At 37.1% G+C, this 18,046-nt stretch overlaps 1 protein-coding gene across 9 annotated transcripts in view; it reads right to left on the minus strand.

The window, feature by feature from the left end:
- Window positions 1-18,046, minus strand: part of tns1b (tensin 1b) — a 307,710-nt gene that overhangs the window by 98,008 nt on the left and 191,656 nt on the right. For all 9 annotated transcript variants that reach the window (XM_056264008.1, XM_056264007.1, XM_056264004.1 and 6 more), the window contains one exon: window positions 5,208-5,246. In XM_056264008.1, the coding sequence (XP_056119983.1) occupies window positions 5,208-5,246 (39 nt within the window). The remainder of the gene's footprint in view (window positions 1-5,207; window positions 5,247-18,046) is intronic.

The raw sequence follows: 18,046 nt of genomic DNA on the forward strand, positions 1-18,046 counted from the left end.
GGAGGAGGCATTTGAAGCCAGAAGTGTATGTACACACTCCATATTGTCTGCTGCCACCTATTGGTGGCTACGGGAAGTGCATGTTCCTTCCAACAGCACAGTGCATTACTATGTTGATTTAAAGGGGTTATATCATGAGGTATCTAAATGTAGTTTAAATTTATATAAAACTTTAATATACTATTTACTGTATATTATGTACTATTTATGTACTGTAACTTCAAGCTTCAAAAAAGGCTCATTATGTAGAAGTTCCTTAAGCCAGCCAGACAAATGTGAACACGACCATTATCACATCAACAACCCCTACTGAGTGTTCAGAAACTTAAAGGGATAGACATCCAAAAATTACAATTCTGTCATCATTTACTCAACGGCTTTCTTTAACGGGAACACAGAAGAAGAGTTTCAGAATGGCATGAGAGTGAGTAAATGATGACAAAATTTACATTTTGGGGTGAACTATCCCTTTAAGATAAAGATCAGAGGAACTAGAGCAACAACAACTAACAATAAGAATACAGGTAAAGTCTGTCAAACCTGTGCATTTTCTGGCTGTGTGTAGCACCTACAGCTCTGCAGTTTCCACATTTTAAAAAGCTGTGCCAATTGTTCTATAAATCTGTCATAATTTGATGGAATTCTACAAAACCTTAAAGGCACATGCTGCAAATAATGGCAGTTTAATCAGAGATTTGATAGAAAATGATCAATGAAAATTAAGACAAAAAATTAGACTATTATAAAAAAAATAAAAAAATAAAAACAATGACTAAATTATTATTATTATTTTTATTAATATTCTAAAATTGTATTATAATTTACAAGGATTTTATAACTATAATTTTATTTAATTATAAATTATATTGCATAAAAAAAAATCATAAAATGTAATAATATACTATGTAATAACTATTTTTAATCAATATGTGTATTAATTGTTTTAAAATAACTAATTAATCAAAATAATAAAAAAACAAAGTATAAATATGACCCCTTTTAAATGGAGAAGTCCTGAAATGGATGACTGCTCATTTTTTAGGGGCTTGAGGGCTTGGATAGGTCATCAGAAGAATGTCGATTCCCTTGCAACCCCTCATCATATGGGATTATCTGATAACTCTGTTTTGGTTCATAAACTGTGGAAATGAGTTGTTTGAGGAGGCAAGCAGCTGTTCGGCTCAAAGATCTGGAGATATCTGTCGAAGTGCGGCATAGAACACCTAAAAAGGACATGTTGTTTCATTCCTGTGTTCAGCACCTCAGAGTCAATTACAGTGTGATTTAAATGTGTTTGGTTAATGTCCAGGCATGGTTGAAACAACAACAACCTTTGGAAAAAAAAATATCGACAACTAGGAGGGGAACGTCGACCAGGTCTCCAGTGTATCTGACCCGGGGGTTGTGATGGACATTACGGCGCAGGTGAGGAACATGACATCAGTGACAGCTGCTTTTCTCTCACGGTTTTAGTGGCCACCTGCACATTTTCCGGAACAATGCAGCAGAGATGGAAATGTAAACAGACAAGACGTTGTGCATTTCAGTGGCACTCTGTGTTTACATCATGCTAATGGAGGGTCTGTGCCTGCCTTCCATCCCGGGAGAGTTCTACGGAAAGAATTCCGAAGATGGTATTCGGCTAAACAACTCTGAACTGTGAGAACCTGTGACAAGAAACGTCCCAAAAGCAAACCTCAGACCCTGGGTTAACGCTCACAACAGGGGAAGGACCCCACAAAACAGACTCATACATGTCAAGCACTGCATAAAGCATCGTATGCGGCTGAGAAAGCGAAGCAGAGAGCCTTAAAGGGCCTGGGCACTGAGAATATACACAGAACGACCTGGAAAGACTGGGTCTGCTTAATGTCATCCGAGGCCCGGCATGTGTTTCACCCTCTCATGGCCAATTATGGCCAATATCACATTGTGGTGAAGCAGACGCAGACCAGATGGCTCTAGAGAAAGGTACTGTCCACAGCTCTGAGAGAGAGAAAGCCTGAAGCATGTCTTCAAAATCCAACCAATGTAGAGAGCACGAGATAACGCCCACGCAATGTACGTGTCTGGACGTCTACTCGTGTCATATCAACAAGTACAACACAGCAGATCACCCTGGATAGGGAACGTAATGCATCTCTGTACTTTTGTACTGACAGGGTCAGTTTATGAGTGAATCTCACAAAAACATGACCAGCCAGTTGCATTAACAAAGCCATTATGTTAAGACTGTGTCTTAAAAACTAGTATGTCTAGCAGGCTGATTTGAAAAAGTTATGAAGTCTTAAAGAAAAAATAATGTATGACTAACTTGTAAGACTAGTCTTAGCCGTTTATGAAACTGGCAGGTCACATTTCACCCAAAATCTATAATAATAATAATTAATAAACAATAAACATTTTTTGCATTAATAACTATTCAGCACATATACAGTATCCTGCAAAGTCTTCTAATTCTTTGAATGTAATTATTGTGTGCTCCAAATACTCACAACACAACCAAATACTGAAACACGCTGCAAATAGCACAGAACACAACGCAAATGTTTTCAGAGGACCCCAATAAGTGACGAACCCAGTGAAACTGATGAAGAAGTTTTCTTAATTTGTGGTTGTTTTTTCTATTTGCATGTGTTTTCTTCAGTTGCTGCGCGTTGAGCTGAGCTCAATGATAATCATTGTGACATGATATGTATTCATGAGCATAAGTACGGTGGCCGAGAGAGCTCAGCTCATACGTATCATGTCACAATGATTATAAAACAACAAATTACTTGAAATGTAAGAAACTTGCTTTTTGCCAAAAATACCACCAGATCATTGATAAAATCATTAGATTGGCACATTAGCTCTTGATGATGTGAAGTTATGTTTTTTTAACACCTACAGTGAACCTTTTCATCCAAAATTGTACATTCATATTGACATTTGATCGTTGTTATTCGGCCTCAGATCACAGGTCCAGCCGACAGCCAGCCAACTCATTTAGTGGAGGAGAATTTACCAAACATGGAGCGAGGAGAAAGCAGGTCTACAAGATACAGCCCGACCACAGAAATATTCCTGAATTCACTGAAAAGCCATTAAACAGGGTTGTTTTTGGCTTCACTGAGCTGCGTCATTGTAAACACAGAGAGTTCAGCAGCTCTGTCCTTGCTGAAGGCAGTGTGTGTGTGTGTGTGTGTGTGTGTGTGTGTGTGTGTGTGTGTGTGTGTGTGTGTGTGTGTGTGTGTGTGTGTGTGTGTGTGTGTGTGTGTGTGTGTGTGTGTGTGTTGAGGGACAGCGGACACATTTACGAAGCTTTTCTCAACAGACTTTAGGTAAATAAATGAGGAAATATTGCTGTTTGAGATGTTCATGCTGCAGGTCTAAGCCTTACATAAGCAGATTCTTCATTTGCACGTTCTTTGTGGACGGCTGCTCTGAGTTTCCTTTATAAATACAGCCACTGTTGTCCTTAAGATCAGTTTATTTGTTCTACTTTAGTGAAGTTCAGCTGCCACAGGCCTCCGCTGTAACACTCACTCACTTCAGACAAAACACCTCTCAGTTTTACCAGTCAACATTAACACACAACATATTAATCTAAAGATGATCACTGTAACATTCAGTCACACTTTAAATTAGGGTCCAATTCTCACTATTAACTACAATGTTTGCCTCAAACTCCTAATCACTGCTTATTAATAATTAGTAAGATAGTTGTTAAGTTTAGGTATTGGGTGGATTAAGAGATGTAGAATATGGTCATGCGGAATAAGCCATTAACATGTGCTTTATAAGTACCAATATATATATAAGTATTATGCATGCTAATAAGCAAGTTAATAGTGAGAATCGGACGCTAAACTAAAGTGTTATCTATTCTTATGTTTATTATTTTATTAAAATTAACACATTATTAACAAAAAACACCCTGCCCTGAACCTGTCCTAATTCTAATATACATAAAATCATATATTTATAATACATATTTATATTCTCTCTCTCTCTCTCTCTCTCTCTCTCTCTAATTGTATGACTTATATAAAATATTAATAATTAAAATAACAATTAAACAATATATATTTTTATTTGTTTTACATGTATGTTAATTCTATGAATAATACTTCAATATTAAAAACTAAATTAAAGATGGTTAAAAAAATTATTCTATATTTGAACATTATATATAATATATTAACAGATTATAATATTAAATTTAATGTAGAAAATATATGCATCTTTAAAGGATGTTCAATATAAATCTTTTGTCAGCACCATCAGATTTTCGGTGATGATGATTTAAAAATTAGCTTGAAATCCCTTTTCTCAATTTGTCAATATTTTTGATACATTATTGATATGGCAGTACAGATAATATCTGATGGTGTTGATTTTTGTGATAGCAAGAAAAGAAAACAGAAAATGGAAAGGGAAGAACTGAACGTTAATCGCATTCAACATATTTGTATTACTATGACATTATGATATTTGTATACATTATGACACGATATTAATGTCCATGTCTCAGGAATCGTTTTCTTTGTCCTCCAGCCTCTCAGTTTTCACACTTGTCTTCAGAACATCAGCTTTTATAGTTCAGCTCATTTGTCTGATTTCAAGTGTGTGTTTATGGTGTGTGTGCCGACAGCGACCCTGCATACCTGCATTCACACTGCTCGCTCTACAATGCCATACTTCATCTGAGAAGTGATGGAGGGAACGAGAAAGAGAATTAAGCAAACCCTGTCCAACTCATGAAAGCCAAACTTTCCCCCCCAAACCAACTAAAACTATCTGTTCCATACTGAGGACACTGTGTACAACAAGAGACCTTTTTCAAGAACGCGGGTAGAGTAATGATGGATTCTGGCTTGCCTTGCGCAGGCGAGCGTACATAGGAGGAGGAGGAGGAGGAAAGAGATCTTTTTGGAGCCCAAAAACACAATTCAAACCAAAAAAGGAATGTTCACTATGCTATCGCTCATGCTTTGTTATTCCCCCTGGCTTATTTAGGTCTTGGGAGAGATCTGAACCGAAGACCCCAAGCTTTTATTTCCTCCTTATAAATATTAATGTTTGTGGGATGATACGTCCTGGCCTCCAAAATAGGCTAAAATATCTCTTTATCATCAATCTGATTAACAGAGCAGATTCCGAGAGGCGACTGTTCTAGGAAACGATCAAAAACGGGTCATCAAAACAACCACAGAAGTTCTTACCAGTTCATAGTTGGCAACAGGAACGCAGGAGGAGGATACCTGCAACACAGAGAACACAACCGTCAGGACAGATTCTGGGACTTTAAAGTCTACATAACATGTTGACACATTTTACTACTGTAATATGACATATTTCCAAGGGAAAAAATTGGACATTCAACAAGAATAAAATGCAGGGCTGGCTTTATTTGATCATTGTTGGGGTTGTGAAAAGTGGCGGATTGAAAAACAGAGACTAAAGAAGAAGTCATGCCACTGGCGGTGCAACTGATTCTATTTGGATAAAAGGTTACCAAGACAAACATTTTGGTTTCATTTGGAAAAGCATGCACGGATGAATTGTGCTCAATAAGGAACATTTTTGTGAATTATGAAGAAAGTAAATTTTGATTTCAAACATACGGCCACAAAACACTGGCAATTTACACACAAAACAGACACGGGAAATTCACTGTTTATATGCAACTCCATCCCAATCTTAATTTATTATCATTAACATACTACTTTATTTTTATTAAAATGTTGATTTAGTTTTTATTTTAACGTTTTCAGTATATCAGTAAGCTTTTATTTTAATATTTCTATTTAGATTTTTTTTTTTATTATTCTGTTTTAGTTGCTCAGTAATTTTAGTACTTCATCTTATTTATTTCAGTTAATTGCCAAGGCGAATAGTTGGATTCATCATTTTGTAACAATGACACTTAATTTAATTTAATTTGATTTAAAACACCTAATGGGCAATTTAAAATCCTTTTCCAATGACATTCCTGATCCCAAATGATTTATTTCTCACATGACGCACATTAGTGACTTTATTTATATTGGTCAACAACTGAAATAAACGTCAATGAGTGGTGCTATTACAGATTTAAAGCAGATTTACATTTTTAATTTTGAAATAAATAATTAAATGAACAAAAATGTATATAAACAAAAACTTACTAAAACAAACTAAAATGAAAATAAAATGCATAAAAGCCCATTCAAAACATTTATACTATAGTATCATACTAAAATAAGACCGTCACTCAGTCACAAACAGACTGAAACATCACTGTTTCATGTTTTCAAAACAGGCAACGAGAGCGCTAACCATTTCATAAACAGGATTGGAAAGTCACTGATGTTTAAAGGTGATTTGCTTTGTCGGAACTCACAATCTGCTGAAGTCCATTATAATAGGATTGCTGCTCAGACCACTGCCGCAACTAATATCCCGCCGCCCATGAACAAATGAGCTCTGTGCTTCACAAACAGGATGGCGGACCATCATTTCTGGCTCTGCTTCTACTAGAGCATTAAGAAAAACTGTTTCCAGGCAGAAATGGACCCGAGGAACACACAAACAGGATGCCTTCTCCACAGCTGTCTAAAAGCACACACAGCTGTCTATAGTCAGTCAGTGACTAAACCATTCCAATTCAAATATGACTAATGAGTCCATACAACAGACAAAGCAAACAGAAATCAGACCCATTTCTCAGTAGAAATGAGCACACACATTTATGAATCAATTCACTCTTTCCACAAATCATGGCTTGGTGTAGCCTAGAAATCTAGACGCACCCTAGCGGCAGCAAAAATTATTTTGCAGCAAAGTGTGGTCTAGCAACTCTCCATAGACTTTTGAGCTGGAAAAAACAAAAACTGGTCCGGCCAATCAGATCGTGTAGAGTTGGTGGGCGGGCTTAACATATGACGGCAGAGTTATGACGGTTCCGCGTTATTTCCATAGGTGATTTCCCTCTGCTTGAAAACAAAGATGCTGCTGGCGAACAGCGGTCTTTCGAATCGGCTTTGCCCGCGACTCTGGAGGACTTGGAGTTAAGAGAACGTCACTTAAGTCATTCCTAAAAAAGGAAGATGTGTTCAGAGTTACTTTTGACGACCGGATACGGCAAAAGTTTAATATACCAACTTGCTCCGCTGGTGGAAAAACTCACTCAGCCACAGCTGTTCGTTGCTCTGGTTGGTTGTAGCGCTATCCTATTGCGTGCCGAGGGATATTGAAAGACAACCGTTTATCCCGCCCCTCGGATTGAGGTATGCCAATTGTGAGTTCCCAGACCTAACATCTTGATCTAGGCTTGGTGTATTTTTTAGCTTCATATACTGTCATGTTATTTCTTTAAATCAATAAATATTGTGTATTAATTAAAGGTAATTTGGCTTTTTTGTGTGTCTGTAAAATGTAGTCAATCAAAATAATACTCAAATAATAAGTTAAGAAGATTTCAAGGCTGATATTACCAGATCATTCATCACACCACACTTGGAAGGTCAAGTCAAGCATATTGCATTGTGGGATACGGTGTTGCAAGGCAATAAGCCAAAAGAGGCCGTTCGTTACAGTGATTTTACCACGGGTAAGCCTGTGACTTGGAACCCACAAACATTGTTTCTCACTGGTTGAGGACAAATGTTGTAAATAAATAAAGTCAAGGCAACACGGGTCAGATTGCACTTGTGTCATTCCAAGTGCAACTATTTATGAATTCTCAGAGTTCAAGCGTGTCTTGCAAAATTTGATTCAGATGAAAGTGAGGAATTTGACATGGTCTGGAAGCCATCGGCTCTTACCATTTGTTTTGACAGCTGAATATATGTGTTCTTTTCAACCATCTGGCATTTGTGTTAAATTTGCTCGCTCCATTTAATTGCTCGTCTTAATGCTGACGGAGCACATCAGGTTTCCCAATGTCACTTTCACATTTATCAATGACCTCGACCTGTCATTGATAAAGTATTCATGAAAAAGGTGCTGAGCCTTAACTAACTGAGTTTATAGTTTAACAGGTGTCCTGCACCTGAAGATCACATGTCTTGTATTGGTGGTGTTTGCGAAGGCAAACATTATTATTAATATTGCTCATATTTAGCAATGGCATTATAACTCACAAAAAGCACCCTAGCAACACACTAAGAGCATGGGGAAAGACATAATGCATTGGTCCGTTCCATTCAATTTTTTTCTGTGACTGTTTACATGGTAACAATGATCAGCCTCATACTTTCATTATGTGAACAGGAAGTTTTCTCCTTAATAAGTGACATGAGACGTTAAGCATGACTAGTGCTTCTGTTTGATTTGACTTCTTGATAAAAGATGTTATTCCAGCTGTGGATGTGGAGCTGTAAAGCACATAAACACTGAAAAGCTCTTGTTTTTTTCTCGCTACAGGTCTCAGCATATCTAAACGCACTCTAAACACAAATGATCAACCACTGTAAACAGGAAGACTGATAAGAGTGAAATAACAAATTTAAGCAAGCTGACATCCCACATTTTGAATAAGTTAGACAAACATGGATCCACTGCTTTTAGAACATTAGTAAAGCTTACAGTAAAACAGCAGAAAATATACAACGGTCTGAAATCACATTGAAAAAAACTGTGGCCAGTTGCATAAGCTTAGCCACTATGTTATTTTCTGATTCAAATTAGACCAATCTACCTTCTTTTGTAACTTAGGACCAGTCTTAAAGAAAAAAAACGTTGATGACTAACTGTAAAGTGTAATTTTAACATCAGTGTAAACTAAAGGGGTTTAGGGTTTCAGGTAGACCAACAGTTAAAATTGAATAATCAAAAGTAAATATAAAACACTGCTTAGTCTACACTGAATTAATTAAATATATACTGATTCTTATTAAAGCTACACAAGTTATTCAGTCAAGGGCAGTGAGTGATCTTGTCTTCGTCGTTCGTTGTTTGATTAACATTAAGCACACAGACGGAAGCAGGTTTATTAGGCTGCTGTCGCTTTAAGAACTGCACAGATCCAATATACTGTTACATGCACACTTTCTTTCTCAACTGTTTAGTCGAAAAAAACGGGGCTTTTTGTAATCTTTTGGAGTATTAAAATCATGCAGCTATCGCAAGCCGTTGCGTTATGCATATCACGATATTTCGATGATTTCAAAACAAAGTTGTAAAGTTGTTGAAAGTTGTAAAACAAAGGAAAGTTATGATATAAACTGAAGACTGAATAATAAATAAAATAAATAAATTGTAAGAAATGATATTGCCAACTGGCAAAAAATATGAACAAGTTCTGCTCCAATACAAATATTTCCATATACTGTACTTTTGTCATGGGTTTTTGATGCTGCTGGATCATGTTTGTAAGTCTACTCTATCTATGTGGGTGGTAATTGTTAATTAACCAGTCATTGAATAATTAATAAACTTCACAGCTGATTTAGGTAATCATTCTGGTGCCTTGACATGTATAAATGTTGTTGACTAATGTTAAAGCATTTAGCTCTGAAGATTGGACTGAAACGTTTGCTCTTCGTTTTCTTTTTTTGTGTGCACACTCACATTTGTGTTAGTACACTTTGGTATTTTGCTGTCACTTTCTATGTGAATCTTCAGGAAAATAATTTTCAGTCCATGGAAGATTGAATTTGTTTGGTGTGTGGCCAAATATATACATTCACACATAAATAGTGTACATGTATTATTATAATTATTGTGCTCTGAGTCAGGCTGAAATATGTCCCATCTTGTTCTTCTAACATTAACTCTTTTTCAGAGCAGGTCTCAATTTACTGACAGCCCGTTCCGACCTGGCACAGACATTTACAAGATCTTGCATGGAAACCATACACATCCTTATCTCCAGCCAGTCCTAATAAGACCACTGTACCACTCCATAATACTTCAGTGATACACGGAAATCCCTCGCTAATCTCAGTCCGTCTCAGAGCTCTGCTCTAAGCCTTTCTCCAGTGGCCTGGTCTATCTCCAGACCGGATTCCATCACCTGGCCTAACTCGGCCTGCAGGCACCTGCTGACGACAGCCCGTACACCTGCTATCCATAACTAACAAACACCTTATGTCTGCGCTGAGACCTGGCCCGACCCAGAATGCCTTCATGTCTCTGAAGATGCCTGGAATGTCTGAAACGGAGCCCTGTTGACTTCTCTTTCAAAGGTCATTCTGGAAGGGCAACTTTTATTTACAATTATATTGTTAGCGACATCAAATTAAACATAAAAAAATATTAAAGTATGAAACAATATAATAACAATTAAAAAATGATTCAATTTAACTTTTAACTTTGACTATGCGAGTCAATTTGAACTGTCCGTTTCAGTTCATCAAGCCTTCATTTATCTGATCAAAAATACAGAAAAAAAAATAGTTGTGTTGTGAAATATTACTACAATTTAAAATAATGGTTTTCTATTTTAATATACTTTCAAATATAATTTATTTCTGTGATGCAAAGCTGAATTTTTCAGTGTCACATGATCCTTCAGAAATCGCTAGACAAGGGCTCAAAATCGACCAAAATTGACATTTTTCAAGTTCATTACGACTCATTTTGCCAGCAGCACGGATCACACACACACACACGCATATACACATGTACATATATATCATGAAATCTCTCTTAATACTTTTAGCATGTTATTGAATATAGCAATGTTAATGTACTTGGACTAGAGCTGCTATGCTGCTGATTGATGTTGATCCTGTCGCAGATCTAGGCAGGGGGAGCTGGGGGAGGTGGAGGGTTTCAGAGGAACTGCAGGACTAGTTTACAACAAACAATGAACCAGACTGTTTAAATGTTGAGCAAGCAATCTCATTGGCTGCGGGATCAGCAGAGGCCAATCAGCTTGTGATACTGTATGCGGTAATGATGTGATTGCTTGCAGATTGCATGTAAAGGATTCATGACTGAATAGAAAAAAAAAGCCTTTTCAAAGCAAAGTATATAACAAACAATACCAAGATATTTCCAAAGGCTGAAAACTGTTTGGATATTATTTTTAAGCTTTATCACCCAGTCCTACACGGAAGCACTGACCCTGATCCTTTGACACGGGTCAGACGAGGACATTAAGAGCGCCTAGAAATCCTGAAGGAGCTCGTCTCAATGCAAGAAAACAAGAAAACTGGTGGCTCAACTGTCAAAAGACAGCTTAAAAATGTTTGGTAATAATTAGTGCAATACAAACAACAAACAATGACACTCTTTAACGGGACGTCATCACGTCACATAATGAAACTGATGAACATGCAACCCCTTGGACCCTCACGTGTAAAAACGAGCACCCTGAGAGCCGCATTTATCATGTTGGCAACAGAAGCGGGTTGTTGCTGGTATTCACATCACGGTTCAGTCGTGTAAATCATCCTGATGGGGTCCACCCCGAGCGTAACCTCTGGTAAATGGTTCATGCCAGGCCTTAAACCGCAGCAAGGGTGCAGGTGAACATACAAAAGGTGATGACCGCAGGTCTACTGGTGGGCAACCGCAACACTAAAAATAATCCTGACAATCATCCTGTGGTTATCCAAAAACCAAAGACAAACATAGACATGACAGGTTGGTACAATATTCACCTGCAAGGAAAGAAATACCATCTGCTATTGGATGAATGTCCTGAAACCTAATAACTACGTGTCCTGATCGCATTTACCCTAAAAGCAAAGGAAAAACTCTATAAAAACATATGGAATGATATAAGATTGTTTTGCATTGTGACATTATTTTTAGTTAGGCAATTAGGCACATTTTCCCGCAAACGCTCATTACCTGTTAACTAAACTTAATGTTAAAAAAGCTGCATTTTATGCTAATGTGAATATCATGGAAATGTTTTCCATGAGCTTCACCTTATTCCTGCTAGAGCAAAACAGGTCCTCTTCAAGCACATCATTCATCCTTTCATTTATCTTTCCAGCTTGATATTATGGTACGAAACACTTTAAAAAAATCTTTAAAGTCTTATCTTTGATTGATCTAAAGAATGGTTTGTAGAAAAACTGCAACAGTGCATCCAAATAAAATCAATTACAACATATTTTGTTTTTGAAGAGTTGTATTGGATAGTAAGGGAAAATCATAAACTTTCTAAGAAACCTGACATTGTATACTATAAATACTGTTGGCTCTCTATTGGCTTATGTTTCTCACTAGTAAGTCGCTTTGGATAAAAGTGTCTGCTAAATGAATAAATGTAAAAGTAAGTGTGAATAGATATTGGAAAAAACTGACATTGCAATATTTAGTTTTTCTGCAATATATTGTGATATGATAACAATTGCACCAGATGATTTGAATAGCTCTATTTGTTAAGAATCAATCATTCTAGGATGATTGGGGTAGTTTCGCAGCAGACTGATTATGTATAGAAAATAATAAACAAATTTCAAGCATAGATAATAATAATAATAAACAGAGCAAAATGACTTGCAATTTAGACTTTATAACTCACAATTGCAGGGGGGGGATTCAATACAGAATTGTGAGTTTTTATCTTGCAATTCTGACTATTTTTTATAGTTATAAAGTTATAAAATAAGAATTGTGAAATGACTTTCTCCTCAGAATTGCAGTTCGGACTTTTTAACTCGCATTTTGCAAGTTTATATCACACAATTCTGAGGAAAAAAGTAAGCATAGTGAGATAAAAATTACCTTTTTTATTTTATATTCTGTGGCAGAATCAAGCTTCCATAGTTTCCAAATTTTTGACTGGTAGTAAATATAACAAAAAAATAAAATGTGCACACACACACACACACACACACACAAAAAAGTATCCAAACTTCTTGGCTGGCATGTCGGTAATGCAAAGCCAGTGCGCTTTTCTGTGCGGAAAAGAAAGAGAAACAAAGCGAGCGAGGGAACGAGACAGAAAGGGGAGTGGATGTGTGTTGATAACACTGGAGTGTACAAATGAATATTACATAATGAGCAGTAATTGTGTTGTTGCATTCCTCACATGCTTGCGTTAACAAGATTAAACCGAGACCTGCTGCATTCAGACAGAAGCCCGCATCACGTGTGCTGGAGAAAAACACATCACAAACTTCTTTCACTCTTTCCCCGCCAGCCTTTTTTTTCATCATTTTCTCTGAACATGCAATATATAGAATAAAATAATATTTTTTTGATCAACACTTTATTGTAGGTAAGTTTAATGAAAAAAGCAACATTTTGAACAAAAAGCTGAGAAAAAAGCCTTTTATTTCAAAGACTACAACGTGCATAAGCAATGCTTTTTATCACTTGTTTCTGTCTGTGTTTCGATCCGGGGATTCTCTACTCTTTTTTCGGCCCCTATACTGTATAACAGTAAAAACACGGAAAGCCGGGAACCATTGTCTCATAAATGACGGAAAATTCCATCAATGGCGGGGAAAGAGTTAAAGGGAAAATGAAAATGATAGTTCTATTAAGGACACTATAGTCTGCTGTGCCATTAGGAACAGAGCAAAATTCAATTTGTTCATGATGCTAATTTCATTTTTGGCTGAACTATTCCTCCAAAATAAGTTTTAGGAAATTAAATTGTAGTTGTGGTGGATGGAAACCACACCCAACCATTCTGAACTCAAAAACACAAGCTCCTTCATGTGTATCCAAGAGGATGGAATATTTGCATTTGGCACCAAAGAAACACAGAAAGAAAGAGATACTTGCTAGACTAAGGAGGTTTGATGTGGTATAATGCATTTCAACACCAAATTTTCAAGACCAAATGGACTTCCATAACTTTGGTGATGATTACTGTATAATGACTTTTTATAAAGAATCATCATCACCACATAATTTCAGGATAATTTCTAAAGTATTTTTTAAGCCTGAGCATAACTACATCGGCGAAAATATAAGCAGAGGCTGGATTGGATGTTGAAAGTTATTTCAGAGGTTCAGGAAAAGTTTTGACAATTAATTTTATTTAAAAGCATGCGATGAGGAATTATGCATGATAAGACCAGGAATGTGTATAAAAAATGAGTAAAAAGAGTTAACCGTGCTAACTTCAAAGTTTCCATACATACACTATTTACTTACATTTTCAGAAGAGCAACAGCACAACCAAGAGTAGCTAATATTAAGCCATAACGTATTGTCTGTTTACAATTCACCGGCTTTGCCATGCCATGGAAGAGTGGAAAAATAGCGGAGTCATTTCCTCAACAAAAAAAAGAAAAGAAAAAGCAAGGACTACTGAGCCAAAGCAAAAGGTTAATCTCTAATCACGAGAGACTTCTAACTAAGGGCAATTTCTGAAACTCAATCCTGCTCTAAAACAGTGAGAAGCAGTTTACAACACTGTCCGGAAAACTGCTCCACATGATTCCAAACCTACACCACACATAAAACATGATCTCAATATGATCTACACAGCATGAATTGGCATTGTTGACCTTCCAGAGAACGAGCTGGTTGTTTGCTATCAGTGAAACACGGCAGGTTGAAACAGGCAAGAGCCATCTGCATTTAACACACAAGATATGATGAGTTATTGGCCAGAGAAACTCTCCTTTACAAGCAGGTGAGGAGGAGTCCCGAGCCATTCCACCTTAGGAGACAACGGCTGTCCAGATGAGTTATCCTCACCTCTCGTGCCTCGACCAAAACACTGAGATTGATGTATTTCTCTCTTACACGCAGATACTGATCCACATAAACTGATCCAAAAACTACAATTAGGGTGTTTCTTAGGGACTCATCAAGCAAGCAATGTTTTTACACAATTTTGCCAAGGTTTATTTACTTAAATCCACTTTAGGTTAAAACTAATGCAGACAACATGAAACGGCTTCTATAATCGGACACATTCAAACAAAGTAGAATGCAACTTGATTGTATAAACAGGGACTGACTAGATGAAGAATAAGTCTCAGAACAGAGCCATTTAGATGGCATGGATTGGAAAATAAGGAATTTCCAACATCAAGTGAACAAGAAAGAAATTTTAGAGGCAGAGCAATTTGAAATTTTGATGAAAGAATATGAAGACAAATATGGTTTTCTTTGGCATAATGTGCACTGATGAATCACACAGATTTAGACTAAAATGTAGAGAGTATAAATAGTATAATGAGGACTTTAAGGCACATTTAACCCTTAAAGGCCTCATATTACTGTATGCGATAAAAGTAATTAATAAATAGGCCTACTGAAAATATGCTTTAACTTTCAAAATTTCAAAACTATCTCCCCAGTCCAATCTGACTATTCATTGAATATGACTCATTATTTGAAAAATTAACTTTTGAGTCTTAAAAACTCCAAAACAAAAGAAGTCCTAAAGTTCAGAGAGGCTACAAAATAGTCATGAAAAGCTAAATTATGGTTGTTTTTTGGCAATTGCCAGGGTTTTATCCCTGGGTTCAGTGCTGCGTGATGTTGCATATCAGCAGAACGGTGGGGCCGGGAGCTGGGTTTCCTGCCTTTATTTCGCTGCCCGGCCCATAAATCAAATGCAAAAGCAAACAAGCCCACAGCAGCTCTGTGCCAGCAACCCATGAAACGGGCCTGCTTTCTATAAACATTCCACAGGGAGACCGAGCCCTGATAAGACCTCCAAATACTCCTGAAGATCATGAACCCCGCCTCCATTTCCCATCAGCACGGCGTACGACCATCAAAATATTTCACATGGTGTTCGACGGCTCTGGGAGGAACAAACTCACTGGTTCTCCACCGCTGGAATTTCCTCATGAACATACGCAATCTCTAAACCCGACCGGAACGGCTGATAAGAATGGATCTGCTCCAGCCCACAATTCGATGTTCACCACAAGTATAGAATTTAATAACTCTCTTTAGTGGAAATTACATTGTTAACATTCTTGGAATAAAAGGGCAGTGTTTAATATTTCATAAATACACTCAATTGAATACTTTTAAACTTATTTTACTATTATGGGGGTGATTTTTCTTTACCCATTAAATGCTCTTCACTGATACAGCTACAGATACACTGAAACGACTAACTTCAATAACAACTGTTTAATTGTTAGTTGCGATTTTAAAGTTTAAGGTGGTCGGAGTGCACTGTGTTTTTATATGTGTGTATATATAGTGTAGTTTTACCACAGTTTTTCTCTATAAAGTAGTGAAGGCTTCACGTTGTGCCTAAAAACACTCCCTCCAAGTAGTAAATCAAATGTCTGTGAAAAGTTGACCGATTGTTTTTGAACAGATAAAAAACTAGACTTGTGAAGAGGTTGTGTTTACTGCAGCTGTTAAAACGCACGATACAGTCAGCATCTGCCCTGTTCCCTTCAGTAAATATTGGTGTAAACACCAATAAAAAGTCCTTTGCACAAATAGTAAAAATAAAAAAATAAAGCTTTCATTTTAACATGTTATTCAAATAATGTTGTTTTCAAAACCAGCTTGAAATATAACTGCATTCAGAACATGTTATGGTAAAACTTTATTTCAATTGACCAATTTAGACATTCTACTAACTATAAGTAACTACATGCCAACTAACTCTACTAACCCAAACCCTAACAACTACTGTAACCCTAACCTAACAGTCTACTAATACTATAATAAGAGTTAGTTGACATGTAGTTGTGAAGTTACTAATAGTTAGTGGAATGTCTAAAGTGGACCATCGAAATAAAGTATAACCCATGTTAAAAACAGAACAGAGCACAACTGAATGGAACAGAACATCTCTAAAACTTAAAAACATGCTGCATTCAATGCTTTACAGAAAAAAACATCCATCTGACACATATGCTCAAAAACAAGGAGATAAAATAAACCATTAGCCAACAACTTTAGCAAAATATATCAATCTGTCATAGTTGATTCAACTCTATATGATATCCTTATGTGCTCAGAGAGAGTGTGTGTTTAAGGTCAGTTGGTCCACGGTGACATCACAATCTTGGCAGGATATGAGGAAGAGAAACACATCAGACTGGAGGACTGGCATGTTATAGTAATTATTGGGGACAATACTCCATGCAAGCCACAAAGCTGAACCTCAAAGCTGAAAAAAGCCTCAAACGGGAGCTTGAGCGGCCATGTTTCCTGCCATCCCGTGTCTCCAACAGCGATGGTGGGTTTTTTAAAAACCCGTTTTTGTGAGGAAAAAAGAGCCACATGATTGCACTGAAATTTTAAAATGCAGCAATCATTAAGTCAGCATCCAGACATATTTCTGGCTGAACTTGCCACACTGGTGCTTGCGCGCACCACAGACCCTCATCCGTACAGGGTTTGGTCAGATTGATTTGCCTCGATCACTAAATCCAGTGGTCAACTGCTGCCGGCTTCTGTGAATACCCAATCAGACAAACACCACAATCTAGAATCAGTCGAATGCTCACTGCAGAATGAACAAGGCGACATTTAGCTCATGTTTAGCTTTTATCATGTTTTTTGGACTGATTTTTTGCAGAAAATCTATGGAAATCAGAGAGCCAGAGTCTACACTCTTATCATCAGCTGAAAGTATTAACTAATTAACCAAAATATTTCGTGAACAAACATGGATGGGGTCAGAGATGTATAAATCTGCAGAGTTCTGCGGAGCAAATTCCATGTGACTCCTTATTAGTGGCTACCTATGTCCCTTCCAAAAACCCTATTGGTTTTTATCAAGGGCAAAAATGTCCCGTTAATGCACGCAATTATGGTTTGTCTGAACGATGCTGTTTAATAACACATGGTCTGGAACTTTAGTGAGTAAATAAATTATAGCCACTGAACATTATAGTTCCTCATAACTTCTTTTGAGTTTTTAATCACTGCAACCTCTTTTAGTCAGAATAGAAGCCCCAGTGTGTGGAAGTGGCCCAAAGGCAGGATGTTTTAACTAATTCTGCCCCAAATGACTTCCTGTGGGCCTCTTAGCAGGTCTACGGTGTGCCAACTCTGCTAAAGCCGCTTTGAAAAGTGATCTCCACCCATCTGAGAGCCCCTCAACCACTGTCCTTTCTCTCTGAAGGCCTGCTTAATGCATCGCACAACCACACCAATCCTCAATCCAAATGGACAATTCATTAGAGGAGCAGAATACAAGCCAAAGATGCCATTACCGTACACCCTT

Source organism: Rhinichthys klamathensis, unplaced genomic scaffold (assembly GCF_029890125.1).
Source record: "Rhinichthys klamathensis goyatoka isolate OS25496 unplaced genomic scaffold, OSU_Roscu_1.1 h1tg000212l_1, whole genome shotgun sequence".
Lineage (NCBI taxonomy): Eukaryota > Metazoa > Chordata > Actinopteri > Cypriniformes > Leuciscidae > Rhinichthys > Rhinichthys klamathensis.